Below are 18503 nucleotides of genomic sequence, written 5' to 3'. Positions count from 1 at the left end.
TAGAGTCCCTTTAACAAATTTGTAGTTAAAAAAAACCTGTACTTTAAAGACATCTGGTTTCCATAACACGTCATGAACATTTGAAGGTGATTCTAATTTATTGTGACACAAGATTTAGGCAAACAAAAATAAATAGGCATTAGTCAGTTGCTTAAATACTCACCCTCTTTGCAAACTTTATCAGTCTCTGGAATGCAAATGTAATGCTGACAGTGAGATGGTTGTATCTGTTTACTCCTCCCCTTTCCTGACTGTAGGAATGATATCACCCATTGAAACTTGTGCTGATTGAAAGCAAATGGGTAAGCTTGCATTTTCAGCAATTTTACATACATTATATCAGTAACTAGTGGCTTCTGACAGAGAAATCTGTTCCTCTACAGGCTGGTAATCAGAGAGTATAAATAAGGGCAAGTGAGTCTTTACAGACTAGATTTCATCTTGAAAAATACATGAAAATAAAATGTTTGTACTTTATTTTGGAATGGAAGAGGTTATGTAATCTATCTTGCATGTAAATCACAGTTGGTGATGTCAGCTGACTGAAAATAATCAAATGTAAACCGGTTTTCTTTTCCTATTTTTAGGTGTATACATTTTTAACCATTGACATTCTCAACTCAAGTTTCATCCATTTTAGTTCTAGATAAGCCTACTGAAGATTGGCGTTACACACCTTCCCGGGAGCAGTTTAGATGTCACAGAGAACATGGGAGGTTTCCGGACAGGTGTGTAGACCTGCATTCTAATTAGAACCTTTTGTAATCAACTAATGTGTAGCACGTCTCAATCTAGAAGGTCAATTGATATGTCATGAAGACATACATTTTCACTGCTCTGACACCAAGGGCTTATTTCCAGTGTTGTTGCTACTTTTAATCAAACAACTGCTTCTCACTAGTAAGTAGCAGCAGTTTACCATTTACAGTACTTCACCAGTAACCACAAGGAGGTAAGTCAGTCTATAGGAGTCATAAACTGCATTTTAGTTTCTGGTTTCCAACCTTGTCACAATAGTGTTGGACAGAAGCCAATAACCACAAAACTTAATACCAGCCTCTTGTCTGGCATACAGATGTTAACACCAGGTAACTCCCTATACATAAAAACAGGTCAAATACATGTTAGCAATACGAAATTACATTGAAAATCCTGCAGTGCGTATCAGAGCATTTTAAACAAAATCAAGCAGAGTGACCAATTGTTACACCTTGTTTTAGTAACTTATTTTCATTTTATGTTCAACCATTTTTATATGTCTTACTTTATTTGTTATGAAGCGCACTTATCTAGAGTTAGAAAGATTGGCCATCATACAGGGTCAGCAATGAAAAAAATAAGTAGTTGGAATAATGCTAGATGATGGTGAATATAACTGAATATGATAGTATAATAAATGCAGGCCTCATGTAATGTTAAGTGGAGGGCAGCATGGCAGCTCAGAGTAGGAGAGGGGGAGTATAAGAGAGATCTGAGATGCCGAGGTCAAAAGCTCTAGTCCCCAAGCTTTCTCATTTCACTAGCACCAAACACATTATTACCCCATTAGTTCCTAATTCATACCTCCCAATAATGGGTGGGCCAGGAAGGGGCAGCTACATGAGGTGACCCATGCTCAGAACACTGCTATAGTCCTGTGATCAAAGGCTGAATGCCCAGCCCATAATTTTATTATTCAAAAAAGAGACACCTAAAAAAAGAGACTTACTCTGTTGCTAAGGGTAGGCTACAGAGGTAATGAGGGCATGACCCTGCAGATACAAATAGGCGAAAAGAGAACTAATAAGGTTAGAAATCCTCCTAAAATTAGGAAGAATCTGTACCCCACTGGAATAACCTCTAAATTAAAAGAACATATTAGGTGATCTTTATTAGGTAATAATCTTCATTATGAAGAATAACGACACACAAATGACCTAATATGATTTTCTTAATTTAGAGGTAATTCCAGTGGGGTAAGATTATTCCTATTTTTAGGGGAATTTCTAACCTCATTAGTTCTCTTTTTGCCAATTTTATTATTCACTACTGGTCACCATTGGTTGCGATCCCCAAGACGCACTTTATTAGTGGAATCATCCCATTGCATGTCATTGAAACTAGAGGTGATTTCAATCTCTGTAAACTATGAGTGGACATGAATTCACAAATGAAACAAGGTGTTGGAAACATTCTGTAGAAATTCTGGTCCGTACGAAATGCCAGCATCACGCAGTTTCTAAAAACTTACAATGAAGTTTGTATCTTTATAGATGCCGCAGTTCTGATACCCAAGGAATGAAGTTAAACGGTGTTGACACCTCAACCAACAGATCAAACAAGGTTAGGCCTCCACCTCATCTGGTTTTGAAAACACAGTATGTTTTTTGGAGGTGGATAAGGATTATTGACTAGATGGTGATAAGAAGAGATACATATACATATTACTTATGATTATGAAATTGCTTTTTTTGAGGCATCTGTAATGATCTGTCATCTCTAATGATGTGTTTAAAGTTCCCACTTGCTAGTTCAAAAGCTGCTAACATACCAATCAAGTGCTCTTCACACATTAGATTGGGAGTTGGTCACCATTCCATCCTTGTCAGATGGACTTTGATCATGGTATTTGGAGGCCCCTCTGGAAAGTGAACTCTTATAGTAGAACTAGTATAATAACTAACTTGTAATGCTTGGGTATTGGATTAAAACTTATTTTTCCTGTTTTCTTTCTGTGCATTCCTCCCTTTTACTTGCTTTGCAGCATATTATGCATACAGCTTTACATAACAAATCTTGCAGCATAATATAGAGATTACTGCCATTTGTGCCTTAAAAGGGTCTTGAAAAAACATCTAAAATGGTATAAAGTTATTGCATCTAGACTCTAGAATGCGTAAAAATACAAGCACTTAAAGGAACACTATAGTGTCAAGAATACAAACATGCCATTTAGGTGGCCAGAACTGTTCTCCCTGCAGTAAAAATCTAATTTACCCACTGTTTTCCAGCACCACGCAGGTTTCCTCGTGTCTGGCTCTGCCTCCTTGGTTGACATCATCAAACTTGATGATCTCAGCCAGTCCAATGCTTTGGGAGATCTCACATGTGCTGCAAAACACTGAGCTGCGCCAATCAGCATCTCCTTATAGAGGTGCTGTCATGTTCTTGCTCAGGTCAGATAAGAAACTTATGCCAGGGTTGATTTCAGGCACCGTATATACTCGAGTATAAGCAGAGTTTTTCGGCACATTTTTTGTGCTGAAAAAGCCTCACTCGGCTTATACTCAAGTCAAGGTCTGTATTATGGCAACTTACATTGCCATAATACAGACCAGGACCGCCGGGCTCATTACAAGCCTGGCGATCCTGTTGGGGGCTGGCCGCGAGCTCTTACTTACCTTTGTAGCAGCTCCAGTCAGCTCCCTGTCAGCTCCGTGCAGCTCACATTGTAAGTCTCGCGAGACCCGCGGCCGTCAGATCGTTGCCACGGGTTACAGTGGCAACGCTCCATGCGGCACGCAGACCGTGAGACTTACACTATGAGCTGAACTGGGGAGCTGCACGGAGCTGACCAGAGCTGCTACAAAGGTAAGTAACAGCTTGCTCCTGCCTCCCCCTGCACAGCCCATCCGCTGGACCACCAGGGAATGGTACAGCCCCCCTCCAAAAAAATTTACTAAATATTAAAATAATATTTTAAAATTATATTAAATTTTTTTTTTAAATAAAATAATAAAAATGCCCTCCCCCACCCAGTTTACACACACACACCTCTGCATTCACACACTGCATTATATACACACAGAGTGTGTGTGTGTGTGTGTATATAATGCAGAGTGTGTGTTTGTATGAGTGTGTGTGTATATAATGCACACACTCTGCATTATATACACACACACACTACACACAAACACACACACACACACACACACACTCTGCATTCATTATATACACACACACACACACACACTTTGCATTCATTATATACACACACACACACACTCTGCATTCATTATATACACACACACTGCATTCATTATATACACACACACACGCAGTGGTGTATCCTGGTTTTGTGCTGCCCTAGGCAGGACAAAACTAAGGTGCCCCCCTCCCGCCCGCCCGCGCCACCCCCACCCAACCCTTCCCCCGCCCCGCCTTCTAAATACACACACACATTCACTGACAGATACGCATACACTAGCTAACAGAAACACACACACACACTAACAGACACATTTACTAACAGACACTCACTAGCAGATACACACACACTAACAGACACACACACAGTCAGACACACACACACACTAAGACAGACAGACACACACACACACACTAACAGACATACAGACACACACACACTAACAGACACACACTAACAGACATACACAGACACAATAACAGACATACACAGACACAATAAGAGACATACACAGACACAATAACAGACATACACACACACACACACACTAACAGACATACACACACACACACACACAATAACAGACACACACTAACAGACATACACACACACACACACACACACACACACACACACACAATAACAGACACACACTAACAGACATACACACACTAACAGACATACACACACTAACAGACATACACACACACACAATAACAGACACACACTAACAGACATACACACACACACTCACTTTTTTATTTTTTTTATTTAACCCCCCCCCCAGCCTCCTTACCTTTGGGAATGCTGGGGGGGGGGGTTACCTCTGTCCCTGGTGGTTCAGTGGCTGCTGGGCGGCGCTGGCGGGCGGCTGGCGAGGTAGCACTATCTTTGAGCTGTCTGCTCAGCTCCCTCGCGCGCCGCAGAGTGAGGCTGGGAGGCGGAGCCGGAATATGACGTCATATTCCGGCTCCCAGCCTCACTCTGCGGCGCGCGAGGGAGCTGAGCAGACAGCTCAGAGGAAGTGCTCCTTCGCCAGCCGCCCGCCAGCGCTGCCCAGCAGATCGCCCGCCCAGAGGGTTTGTCAGTTAGCCACAAGGCTAACAAGGCATTTGCCCTGGGCATTTGGGGGCGGCGTTTTTTGCCGCCCCCTGGAAAATGCCGCCCAAGGCAAATGCCTTGTTTGCCTCACGGCTAATACGCCCCTGCACACACTACACAAACTGCATTTATTATATACACACACTACACAAACACACACACTGCATTCATTATATACACACACACACTACACAAACACACTGCATTCATTATATACACACACACACTACACAAACACACACACACACACTGTATTCATTTTATACACACACACTACACACACACACACACACACACACACACACACACACACACACACACACTACATTCATTATATACACACACTGTAAATAAATATTCGATTAATGTAATTTTATTGGGATCTAATTTTATTTAGAAATTTACCAGTAGCTGCTGCATTTCCCACCCTAAGCTTATACTCGAGTCAATAAGTTTTCCCAGTTTTTTGTGCTAAAATTAGGAGCCTCGGCTTATATTCGGGTCGACTCAAACTCAAGTATATACGATACTTTATTAGTGATTTTAGACATATTATGAAACTTAAGAATTTAGGCAATATGCCAAAAAACAGGATACTTGCCACAGAACAGGTTACTTGCAAATTAAGAATGTCTGTAATTTCCAAGAATAGTTGTAACCAGGGCCGGACTGGGAGAAAAATTCGGGCCGGGCATTTTTTTAGCACAGCGGCCCACTAAGAAGGGGGCGGGGTAGAGAGGGTGTGTTTCGTCATCACCAATGTCAAACACGCCCCGTCTCAAAGTGAGCATTGGGTCAATCCTCTTCCAGGGCAGAGCTCTGCTAAAGAGCTCTCGCATGAGAAAAAAAAAACCTGTATTTGTTCTGCACAGTGCAAGCAAATTTAATAACATGCTTGCACTGTGTTTCCTTGCAACTTGTCTCTGGTGTCTCTATAAATGGATACCAGGAGATAAAAGGGCCAGGAAAGAGTATTGTGCATGTGTTTGGAGCCTGCTTGTGGGATTGTGTTTGTGTAGAGTGAGCTGATTGTGGTGTGGTATTGTGTAATAAGGTCGGTTTTAGTCGTGTTGTGTTTGTGGTGTAATGTAATGCATATGTGGCTAGGTGCTGTAGAGAATGTGTGTGTATAGGGGATGTAGTAAGTGTGTGCATGCAGGCTATAGTGTGTGTGTGTGTGTGTGTGTGTGTGTGTATATAGGTGATGTAGTGGTTGTAGAGAGTGTGTGTTTAGGGGTGTAGCATGTGTTTGTTTACAAGGAATCTAGTGTGTGTATAATGGATCCAGAGTGTGTATGTTAGGAATGTAGTGTGTGTGTAGGTGGTGCAGTGTGTGTGTATACACAGGAGTCTAGTGTGTGTTTGAAGGACCCAGAATGTGTAGGAGATCTAGTGAGTGTGTGTATATAACGGAATCAGAGTGTATATAGGGATCTAGTGTGTGTATATGATCCAGAGTTGGGTAAGGGATCTAGTGTGTGTCTGGAATGTAATGTGTTTAGGGGTGCAATATGTGTGTGAGGGGTTCAGTGTGTGTGAGGGGTGCTGTAGTGTGTGTGTGTATATATATATATATATATATATATATATATTTGGAAGTATTGTGTGTGTTTGGTGCAGTGTGTTGGGGTTATGTGTGTATGTGTGAGGTTGTGCAGTGAGTGTCTGGGCAGACTAGATGGGCTGAATGGTTCTTATCTGCCGTCACATTCTATGTTTCTATGTTTCTATGTCTGTGAGGGGTGTAGTGTGTATGTGAAGGGTGCAGTATGTGTGTGTGTAATGGATGCTGTGCTTGAGGGATGATGTGTGTGAGGGTGCTGTGTATGTGTAATTGTGTGGGGGTGCTGAGTGTGATGTGGGTGAGGGTGCTGAGTGTGATGTGGGTGAGGGTGCTGAGTGTGATGTGGGTGAGGGTGCTGTGGGTGAATGTTAAAAGGGATTGTGTGTTGGGGGGGGGTGAAAAAAAATCTAATAAGCATGCATTATATTTCCCCCCCTTCTTACCTTTAGCCTGGGAGGGGATGGGGGATCCGGCATGGTTGTATCTGGGAGGGGGGTTCAGGCACTCTTTCATCCCTGGTGGTCATTGCCATGGCAACGCGCCGGATCTCGCGAGAGGAACCCTGCGGAGCTGCAAGATAGAGCTCAGCTGGGTCCTCTCCCTCCCCAGCCGCATGTTTATCACAAGTGGGCCGTTGAGGGAGATCTTAGATCTTCCCACCGGCCCTTAATGGCAAACAGCAGGGCCGGCGCTCGGATAGTGCAGGCCCTGCATAGACCGGCAGGGGAGATCCTGTGACCTCCCCTGCCGGCCTCGGCCTATGGCCACTGCGTCCCACCGGGCATTTGCCCGGTGTGCCCGATGGCCAGTCCGGGCCGGGTTGGTATCAAAGGCAGGCTGGTTTCAAGTATACGTAAGGGTGGAGCACGTTATTGTTAGGAGCAGGTTTGAAGGTAAGTCTGGAGCAGGTTGTATGGAGCAGGTTTGAAGGGAAGTCTAAAGCAGGTTCACAGGAGCCAGGATATGAAGTGTTTCAGTAAGAACATCAAATTCAATGTAAAGGCCACTGGTATTCTCGGGTGTGGCCTTTTGTAGGATCTGTAATTAGTCCTAGGCAGGTGAGGACTGAGGTGACCAGTGGCAAGGGAGGCCACTAGTGGAGGAGAGCTGTAACGTCTTTTAAAGGAACATAAATAAATGAAGATAAAACATAGCTGTCAGGATGCGATCCTGACAGATGCATTGAATCAATGCATCTCTATAGGAAATGTTTAGCGTCTAGAATCTGTTTACTATCTGTAGAAATGAGTGTATACATAGCAAAAAAAACTAAATTTGTCAAAAAAAGAAAACATGCTCTGCTAATTGAAAGGTTTATGCAACGGCGCAAATTTTTTTTTGGGGGGGGGGGGTCCACAATGTTGTTACACTATGTCAAAGGGTTCCACGGAAAAAAATTATTGGGAATCCCTGGCTTATAAACAACCCTATTTATTTCCTCTAATCCCTTTCTATAACAAAGTGGGTAGAGATAAGAAAATGGGAATAGAAGACAATATAGCTGTTAGCTGCTTTTTTTTTTGTATTGTGTTTTTTTTTTTTTTTTTACTACTTCATTACCAATACTGAGAATGTCTGTATTAAGTCTTTTTTTTTTTGTCACACTAACAATACCTAAACTTATTCTTATGGCATTAAGCAAAAATAAATAAATAACTGAATTATTGGTTTTCAGAAATGTTTCCATTTGAAAATATTTTTTTTTCCCACTTGTAACAGAAGAACAGAGACAGAGTTGCCAAAGTCAGTGTTGTTGATGCAGCAGAATCCTATCTGTCTGATAAGGCTGATGGAGTCGGAAACAGAGGTATATTACTACATTTATTGCCATTCATATAGTGACGACTTCTACAGTGCCTTTTATAAGCATTCACATCATTCAAAATGTACATATTTGTAGTTACACAACTTGTACTTAAGACATATGTTTTCCATAACACACCATTAACCTTGAACCTTTGAAGGTGATTTTAATTTATTGTACACAAAAGGTATAAAAAATAAACAAGCAGGGCGGGGCCAAGCAAGCAGGACGAACGTAAACTGTTCATACAGTTGCTGATTTGAATATGTTTCTGCACAACAGAAATAAAATATAAAAAAGAAGTTAAAAAATAAATAAACATGCACTTGATTGAACAGAGTCTACCTGATCGCAATGAAAGTCCCATATGAACTCAAATTAAATACACTTTTTTTTAAAAAAAAAAGACTTGAAATATATATTATACTTTAAACATCCCCTGGAGCATTGTTATATACAATTACATCTTTGTTTAAAAAAGATAGTCCATTAATACTAAACTGCATGTGTTGGTAGAAACAATCCATTTCACATCTAAAATCTGAACCTCTACAAAGCCGGGATTCGTGGGTCATGTATTATTTATACAGTTACTGTTTGGAGGCGACATATGACAAAAGGAAGACAACAGGCATCTAGATAAAGATTATCTGGTCTGTTGAAAAATGGTTTAATATCTTGAGGTAAGTCTGCCCTAAGGGACATACCTGTGAAACTATTAAAATGAGTGTGTGCCTACTTGACAAGTCACCGGTTAAATGTTATATGCAGTGTGTAAATGTCAAATTCAGTCCGCATCATTATGGCGCTCATCGCATATGTTTAAATGCGAGTGATGCCTGCTTTCCAGTGACCCTCAGGGATATCTCCTCTTAAAACAATGTCATCGGGAATAAGTTGTTTTGAGGTATGAGAGTCTCTATAATAGAGATAGTAACTGCTGAACAGTGGCTTAACGCCAGCCTGGACACCATTCCAATGACAGAAAACCCTACTTCACCAATTTCATTCTGTTAGGCAAAGTTTAAAAATCACTTTCCAGTAGAATGTGGAATTCACATATTCTTTGGGCAGAATCTTTTTTTTTTTTTGAGAAATTGACATTTGACATTGACATTTGAGGGTCATGCACATTTTTTTTTATATATAGATGCTTAAACAGGCTTTAACCATTTAGTTGCAACTGGGGAGTTCGGCTAGGCATAAAATAAGGATGGGTAACAGAAAATGTTAACATTGAGCTCCGTTAAGTGATAAGTACAATATAGTAGCTTATACTATGTGGTTGTATACATATGGCAATAAAATAATATGTTAAGTACACATGTCTGCACAATTAGGACATGTTTGGAAGAAAACATGCTGAGTAAACATGAAAACAGTGCTAGTGATTAATAGTCTTTTATGACTCAAGCTTGTGGTCTATAGTACTGTGGTAGAGGAGTGTGTTTCCCGGGAGGCTTCCCAGGTGAATCAGGCTTTAAGTCCCGTTATGGTGATCTGAGGATGAGAGCATGCTGGCGTGCTGGGTGAAACTGGGGTGGTTCTGGGCTCAAGGTGTGGGCACTGGGGGTGTATTGCTGGGGTACCATGGTACCTATATTCATCCAATGCCGTGTGGAGGCTCTGCGTTTCCCAGTCCTGAGAGTCTCTCTATGGAGCCTTGCTGCTTTCCCAAGTGTGGGTCTGCATTCAGGGGTCGCTGTGTAAGCCCGGCTGTGCAGGAGCGGCAGCTTCTTCTGCGTGGCTTCAGAGACCGGCTTGCTTTGTGAGGCAAGCACCTTGCTGCAGCCCTGTCGGCCCATGGCAGGCTGGTTGTGGCTTTGTTTGCCGATTTTCGCATGCTGGGAAGCTTGGGTGTTTTCTGGTGCGTGACCCGCGTGTGCTGGGAGCCGGGTCTTGTGGTCCGCCATTTTCTGCCTCTCCGTATCTTGGATACTGTGGGTTTTTCGCTGGAGAGTGAAGGCAGTTTATGAGGTGTTTGTTCTGTCTCAGTAAGTAGTGCTTGTTGCTGCCTACTCTCCAGCTTCCTCCAGAAGGCTGTGAACAGGCTGTCTAGTCTGGCTTCGAGGTCCCAGTGTGGGTGTCCGCCATATTTCGATTTCCCGTTGCTGGGTAGTGCTCGTTCAGTGCCTGCTCGTTTGTCCCATGCAGCAGGGTTGCCTCCCTGGAGTGGACCGGGATCACCCCCGCCGGTCCCTGGGGGGGGGTGGGGAGAGGTAGTATGTCGCTGTGTCTGCATCGCCGGTGTCAAGACGAGGAGAGCGGCCGTCTGTCCCCATCTCCGCCATCTGTAGGCCACAGCTGGCTAGCTCAGGTTCCCGGTGTCGGAATCGCAGGGTTCTGGTATCGGAGGATACACCAGCTCTCCCCAGTCTCGGGTAGAGCAGTTTGGTGCTTGGGCAGGTCGTGTGATTGCGGTTTGCGGCAGGGAATATGCTGAGAACAGCGGGAGCCCTGCGAACATGCGACTGTTCCGTTAGCAGGTCAAGCTCCGCCCCCCACAGAAAGCATATTGACAGGCAGCATATTAAAAACCTGCCTAAAAGAAGGCAGAATGCATAAGCATAAAAAAAGTCCTAACGAACGTACGGAGTGATAAAAATTAAAGGAATGTATTTTATCCATACTTATGTCGATTTTAAAAAGGTTATGCACACTACTAAATATTGTGAATTCATGCAAATTAAGGAGTGACACAGATGCATTCTAGCTGAATATACGGTAAATTAAATTGTTCTTGTACGACTGGTTGGTGGTCTACCAAGCATTTTCCTATGAACAGTGGCCCTCCTAGGCCTAAAGGAAAACCTTTCTGAGAGTCTAAGACTTCAAGAATTAAGTCTTGCCTTTTCTTTTTCCTAGACAAGGATCAGAAACCTAAAAATGCATAATTTTTTGATCTTTCAGACATGGTACAGAAGTATTTGGTGTCTAAGAGAGACCGGTATTCATTTGAAATGGGAGCAAAAACTGATAAATACAGGTGAGTGAGAAGAACACCTCATTGAAATGGCCAGACTGATAATAACCATATCTTAATTTAGTACATTTTACATTTAACAAATCCTAGAATGGGTCTCAACACTTGGGATATTTTGCAAAGTTTTCACCAATATTCAATCTGCAGAGTGACATAGACCGCTTCATTACACTGATCAGCCACTATATTAAAAACACCGGTGAAGTGAATAACATTGATTATATTGTTAAAATAGCATCTATCAAGGTGTGAAATATATTAGGCAGCAAGTGAACAGTCAGTTCTTGAATTTCATGTGTTGGAAGCAGGAAAAATAGGCAAGTAAAAAGATCTGAATGACTGTGACAAGGACCAAATAGTGATGTCTATATGATTGGGTCAGAGTATCTCCAAAAGGGGAGGTCTTGTAGGATGTTCCCATTATGCAGTGGTTAGTACCTACCACAAATGGTGCAAGGAAGGACAACCAGTGAACTGGCGTCAGGGTCATGGATGTTCAAGGCTCATTGATGCACGTGGGGAGCGAATCACGTTTTCTCTTAGATCAGGTGGATGCCCAGGTGCATATGTGTCATTTACCCGGGGAAGACATGGCAGTAGGATGCACTATGGGAAGAAGGCAGGCCGGCCGTGGTAGTGTCATGCTCTAAGCAGTGCTATGCTGGGAAACCTTGGGTCCTGGCATTCATGTGGATGTTACTTGACACGTACCACCTACCTAGAGATTGTTGCAGCTGCTTCTTTTAACAAGATAATGCACCCTTCCACATGTCAAAAGTTGTTGAGCAATGACAAAGAGTTCAAGGTTTTGCCTTGGTCTTCAAGGCCCCAGATTTAAATCCAATTGAGCATCTGTGGGGTGTTCTGGAACAAGAAATCCGATCTATGCAGGCCCCCCTTGCAACTTGCAGGACTTACATTTCTTGGTGGCAGATACCACAGGACACATTTAAAGGTCTTGTGTAGTTCATGCCTTGATTCATCAGAGCTTTTTAGGTAGCATAAGGGGGAGCTCCACCAGGTTAAGTAGATGTTAATGTTGTGGATGATCAGTGTAGTGTCTATTGGTTGCACAGCTTTCGACTGCTGGACATTTCATCTGCATAATTTCTGCATAATTACAGGGACAAAGGTTTAAAAATAATATCAGGAAGTATTACTTTACTGAGAGGGTAGTGGATGCATGGAATAGCCTTCCAGCTGAAGTGGTAGAGGTTAACACAGTAAAGGAGTTTAAGCATGAGTGGGATAGGCATAAGGCTATCCTAACTATAAGATAAGGCCAAGGACTAATGAAAGTATTTAGAAAATTGGGCAGACTAGATGGGCCGAATGGTTCTTATCTGCCGTCACATTCCATGTTTCTATGTTTCTATTTCAATAATATTAATTTGTTCACAAAGGCCCCAGTGTAAAATCATTAGATTAACAATGCCCTCTTTGTACACATGTACCACCAAACAAAATATGATAATATATTGGATAGGTGTGTTTAACAAATAATTGTCAAATATTTTATAAATGACTATTTTTAGATGCTTCATATATTCTCAATACCTAATATAATGTAATTATAAAATTTTATGCAAATATGGTTTCAGTGAATCAAAGGAATTTTAATAAAGAGTTACTATAAGCTTATCAGTAAACCACTGGGCGTGAAAATCCAAGTAACCTTGAGACAAAAAAAACCCCAAGAATTATTCCTTTTTCTTTCTCTTGAGCAGGGAACTCCACTTTCATTACTTGTGTAAATCAGTTGATTTAACCTATTCAGGGTACATTTCTCATACATGAAACACACAAAATCTGCAATCTATAATAAATGACCTAAACTTTCAACTTGATCGCAAACCTCATTGAAAGGGGGCTCCACAGCACAAACTCCTATTATGGGGGTTTTTTGAGTGCGGTCCGGCAACACGACGCTCCACCCCGATGGGGAACTGACGAAACAGAGATACCTACCTCCCGCTCCCCCTCCCCGGCAGGTGGGGGTAATACCGGCTGCATGGGGACTGCACGCACTATGGTGGGAGTTTCCGCATTGGATCTACGCCGCTCTCCTGTACTGGCAAGGGCTGCTGAAGTGTGGCCCGCTAGCAAACCGCTCAAGAGTTAAGCTCTGGCTTAGGACTGGCCTGGGGAAGACAACTGTGGGCCCAACGCCCTAGAGGGACTAATGCTATGCTCTTTCGAACAACCCTTTCCTGCCTGTAAATAATTAAAAAAAATTTGTTCATTAACATGTGCTACGTTAGCTGACATCCTTTTTGTTACTGCTTCCTGAAGCTCATTAATTAGCTCTTTTTCTCAAACAGCGACAATACATACACTTACCCCGTATGCAATGCACACATAAGACACAACGAGCTGGGGGGCGGAGCCTGACCGCTGAGCCGTGCAGAAGTGTCTGACACGAGCTCCTGCCTGGCGCGCAGAATTCTGGACATAAGCGGCGGTTATAAAGCCCAAAGACACCCGAGGGTGCACCACCCACGTAGGGGGTGCCCCACTGAACCTAACGATACCATCCCGAGGCCCGTCAGGACCAGGAAAGCAGAGACCCAAATGCGGCCTACTGGGGCTGAAGCCGGGGGAAGACGGCCGCTCTCCTCGGCGCAAGAGCACTCAAGCAAATTTACCTCAGCCTACCCGCCCCCCCCCCCCCCCCCCCCACGGCCGGTGGGGGTAATCCCGGTCCCCACTGGTCATACCGACCAGACTGGAAAGCAGGTACGACAGCTACAAGACACGCTGAAGCACCAGGCCCACGGGGCACAGCCAAAATGGCCGCTCGGTACAAACCTAGAGGGCGGAACACCCGCAGCCAGCCACCCATGTCCCCCCTGGAGATCTTCGACCGGCTCTGCGCAAGCTTCAGGGATGCTCTGCAAAGCCGTGGAGCAACCCCCCGCCAAGCGAATACCATGGTGGTCTCGTGGATAAGACCGGAAACGAGATGCAGCCACTACATGCAAGTACCACGAGCCTCCAGGGAGGCCATCCAGCAACGCAGACTCCAGCGGGCCTCGAGGCGGGAAATGCTGCCATACCTCTGGGGCGCACGCTACAACTCGCAAGCAAACGACACCAGGATTACCAAACAATCCAAGCACACGAGTATCCTCACCGTCCAAAACCCAGGCACCCAACGCAGCAAGCTTCAAATCCTCCCAGCCAACGCTGCAACGCATGTGGCAGAGAGGATACACACCCCGCACAGCAATACCGGAGCAGACCTCCGAAGCAGAGACGTTCAGTTCAGGAGCTACAATGGAACGACAAGCAGCAACGGTACCCGGGACTTACCAGCGTTGGGTATAGGCTGAACCACCAGCCACAACGCTTCACAAAGATATCTTTAGCCTGGACTGTCCCGAACTCTCACATCACCTAGACACCCAGACTCAGATATCTAATGCATATCCCACACAGTTTAGGCTCCCATGCCAGCACCTGTTATTATAATGTTAATTGCGATGAAACCTGTTCCCAGTGGTTTAATACACAGTAAACCTAATTTTGTGTTTAAAATGAATAGCGATGTTACTCTACGTCCAGATAGCACAGCAATGTTACCCTATGTGATAGGCAAGATTCTGCAATGTTAACCGTTATTCCATGCCTCCTAGCCTATATACATGTAGCGCAACTTACCTACACATTATATATTAAGCAGCTACTGTCACACTACAAACATGATTCACATATATATGCCTAATCTAATAGACATAGCGACAACCCATAACATATAAAATGAAGCAGACGCTCAGGAGAGTATATATCAATGTTAATGGTTATTGTAATTGAGTGTGTATCTGCTGATATATTCTTCCTTTTCTTCCTTTCTGTAATGCTCTCACATTGCTTCAATAAAACAAAGAATGACAAAAAAAAAGACACAACAAGCTGTTTATTGTTTATGATGTCACCTAACACCTCTGAGATTAAGTATTTTAGGTATGCATAACATATATTATGCTGTGATACTGTTGGACTTTAATCTGTTCTACAAATGCATTCCTGCCTACATAATTATTTGGTTAGCATAACAGCAATATCGTGACACTATGATATACTTTCACTCACTGCAAGTTTATTCCTGTATGTACAGTTAATTAAATGCTAACCTTTATTAAAGCGGCACTGTCATGCCGAACTTACCTTTCTTTAATCAATTCCTCTTCTCACCCTCTCTCAGGATCTGTTCTTCATTTCTTCCTGTTTGCTCTAGTTTTCTTTAAAACATAAGACAAAGTAGGGACTATTTGTCTTATGGAGGTTTCCTACGCTTGACCATCTCTGACCAGCGAAGGAGCAAAGTGTGCTTCATTTCCGGTGTTCAGAGAAATTTTCCCACAATTCTAAGCTTTCCTCCCTGTTCCCGCGATGCTTCCTGTTAGTATTCCCGAACGTGATAGGACGCCGGCGAAACTGCCGAATTGCGTCCTAACAGAATGAGAAGAGTTTGTTCATTCATGTTAGGACACAATTCGGAACTTTTTTCGTATCGGAATTTCTTTCATATGAATGAAATTCTGATAATATTCGTGCCACGGCTACATCTTGCAGCCACTTAGTAGATAACTCCCTAATCCCCACGGTATCAGGGAGCTATCTACCAATAGGCTGAAAGACCTAAACTGGTCTTTCAGCCAAATTTACTAATACTAACTAAAGATTACTTAATATTAGTAAATGCTACCCCTACTCGCTATACCGCGAGCGTGAAAAAAATCCTCTTATAAAGCCTTGCCCCTCCCTGCAATTAGGCTCAGAGTGCTCTGATTGGTTGGTTTAAGCCATCCAATTAGAGTGCTCTGACAGGTAAATGAAGAGACTGACAGGTAAGTCTCTACATTTACCAGTCACAGCTGTGTGATTGGTTGGCTTGAAATTCAACCAATCAGAGTGCTCTGTGTCATTTTACACAGCATGGGAAAATTCAAAGGATTTCCCATGCTGTGTTAAATGACTAGCACTCTGATTGGTTGAATTCCAAGTCAAATTGCAGGGCGTGGGAAGCCTTTTACCCGCCCTGCAGAGCTCAGTTTGAAGATGTCCAGGTGAAGATGTATTAATTTTTTTAGCGTTGGGTTTTTTCATTTTCGTCTGATTTAATTTTTTTGCGCTCTGGTTTTTTATTTTATTTTTTACAAGTTCGACGGGTATTATGGTTTTTATTTTGCCTTTTTTGGGGCTGAAAAATGAGTTTAGAAACAAGAAGACATAAAAATGGTAAGTGTTTTTTTTTTATAGGTACTTAGTTATTTTATTCCCCCTCACTATTTTTAGGGTGAGGGGGGTAGGTAGGGGATTATTCATTTTTTATTTGGGTGGGGGGGGGTGACTAGGGGCTTGGGGACCCCTAGTCACATTGGGGGGGAGGACAATAGGTTGTCCCCCCTTATTGTTATTTAGAGCCCCCACCCGCCGCTCAGGGGTTGGGGCCGGGAGTTGAGGACAGTAGGTCTCCCCCCTTATTGTTATTTATTGCCCCCACCCACCGCTCAGGGGTGAGGTCTGGGGGGGGGGGAGGACAATAGGTCCCCCCCTCATTATCCCTTAGGGCCCCACCCGCCACTCAGGGGTGGAGGCCGGGGGTGAGGACAATAGGTGTCCCCCTTATTGTTATTTAGGGCCCCCACCCGCCGCTCAGTGGTGGGGGCCAGGGGGGAGGACAATAGGTCCCCCCCCTATTGTTATTTATTGTCCTCAACCAACGCTCAGGGGTGTGGGCCGGGGGGAGGACAATAGGTCCCCCCCTCATTAGCCTTTAGGGCCCCTACCCGCCACTCAGGGTTGGGGGTTGAGGGGAGGACAATAGGTCCTCCTTATTGTTATTAAGGGCCCCCACCTGCCGCTCAGGGGTGGGGGTCCTGGGGGGGCAGGACAATCGGTCCTCCCCTTATTGTTATTTATAGCCCCCACGCACCACTCCCCTTATTGTTATTTATAGCCCCCATCCACCACTTAGTGGTGGGGGCCAGGGGGGAGGACAATAGGTCCCCACTCATTATCCTTTAGGGCCGCCACTCAGGGGTGGGGCCGGGGGGGAGTACTAGGGTTTTTTTTTTTTTACAGTGAGCAGTCGCAGGCAGTATAGCGAGTAGGGGCATTCGGGAGATTTCAATCTCCCTTATGCTTTTATGGGGGTCATATTGACCCCCATAGAGTGAGGGAGGACATGGGGGCCTTAGGAAGTGGCACTGCTCCCTGCCGCTTCTATCTTTACATTTTACAAGGAGGGAGCTGCGAGCTGGTAGCTCCCTCCTTGTAATAAACTGAACGAACAAACGAACACTGACATTCAGTGTTTGTTTGTCTGACATTTCTATTCATTCATTCATCTTTCTGACGAATGAATAGATGAAATTCCCGTTCGCATGCCCAAGTGTTTAACTGGGCATGCGCGGGAATTTCACAGTGCTATCTAGTGTGGGCAGATGATGTGTCCCACAGAGACTTCATCTACCCACACAAAGATGGCGGCGCCCAGGACCTAGGTCCAGGCAGAAAATAAAGGTAATAAAATAGATAATATGGGTGGCTTAGGGGCATTTGGGGGTGATTAGGGGGTCAATTGGATGTAGTGGAGTCGGGAGGGTGGTTTAAAAAAAAAAACGGGATTCGGCCATGACAGTGCCGCTTTAAGGCCTGTTAACAAGCACCGGCCGCTATTGATTGCAGCTGCGTACTCATTAATATGCCATCAAAGTGACGCATGGAACCTGCATATCATCTCTAGGCTTAATCCTGTTATGTTGCATCTATATAATTATACGATACTACTAAATGCAGTCACATATGTTTCCGCAATTTGAGTCACTATGCCTGACTGCGCCAGTTCGCTATTCTGTTATGATCCTCTACTGACCTGATAAGCAGAGGCGGCTCTCTAATTAGGCGGTTTAGGCGGCCGCCTAAGGCCTCGCGCTGGCTGGGGCCTCGCGGCCGCCTAAACCGCCTAATTAGAGAGCCGCCTCTGTACCTCATTAGGGGCTCGGTCGGGTGCTGCAGCCCTTTGGCAGACCGGGCCCCTTTAAAGTTGCAGGGAGTGCTGGGAGGAAGTGACTGTTACTTCCTCCCAGCTTACAGACCGCGCGGGATGAGAAGACACAGGCTGCAGGCAGCTGGGAGA

At 44.1% G+C, this 18503-nt stretch overlaps 1 protein-coding gene across 1 annotated transcript in view; it reads left to right on the top strand.

Annotated features, from left to right (window-relative positions):
• Nucleotides 1-18503, top strand: part of LOC134601682 (uncharacterized) — a 152922-nt gene that overhangs the window by 84894 nt on the left and 49525 nt on the right. Inside the window, exons 10-13 of the mRNA XM_063446197.1 lie at nucleotides 641-728; nucleotides 2253-2322; nucleotides 8292-8379; nucleotides 11287-11362. Coding sequence (XP_063302267.1) covers nucleotides 641-728; nucleotides 2253-2322; nucleotides 8292-8379; nucleotides 11287-11362 — 322 coding nt within the window. The remainder of the gene's footprint in view (nucleotides 1-640; nucleotides 729-2252; nucleotides 2323-8291; nucleotides 8380-11286; nucleotides 11363-18503) is intronic.

Source organism: Pelobates fuscus, chromosome 3 (genome assembly GCF_036172605.1).
Source record: "Pelobates fuscus isolate aPelFus1 chromosome 3, aPelFus1.pri, whole genome shotgun sequence".
In the NCBI taxonomy this organism is placed as follows: Eukaryota; Metazoa; Chordata; class Amphibia; order Anura; family Pelobatidae; genus Pelobates; species Pelobates fuscus.
Note: the sequence above shows the minus strand (reverse complement) of the source record. Positions and strands in the feature narration are given on the sequence as shown.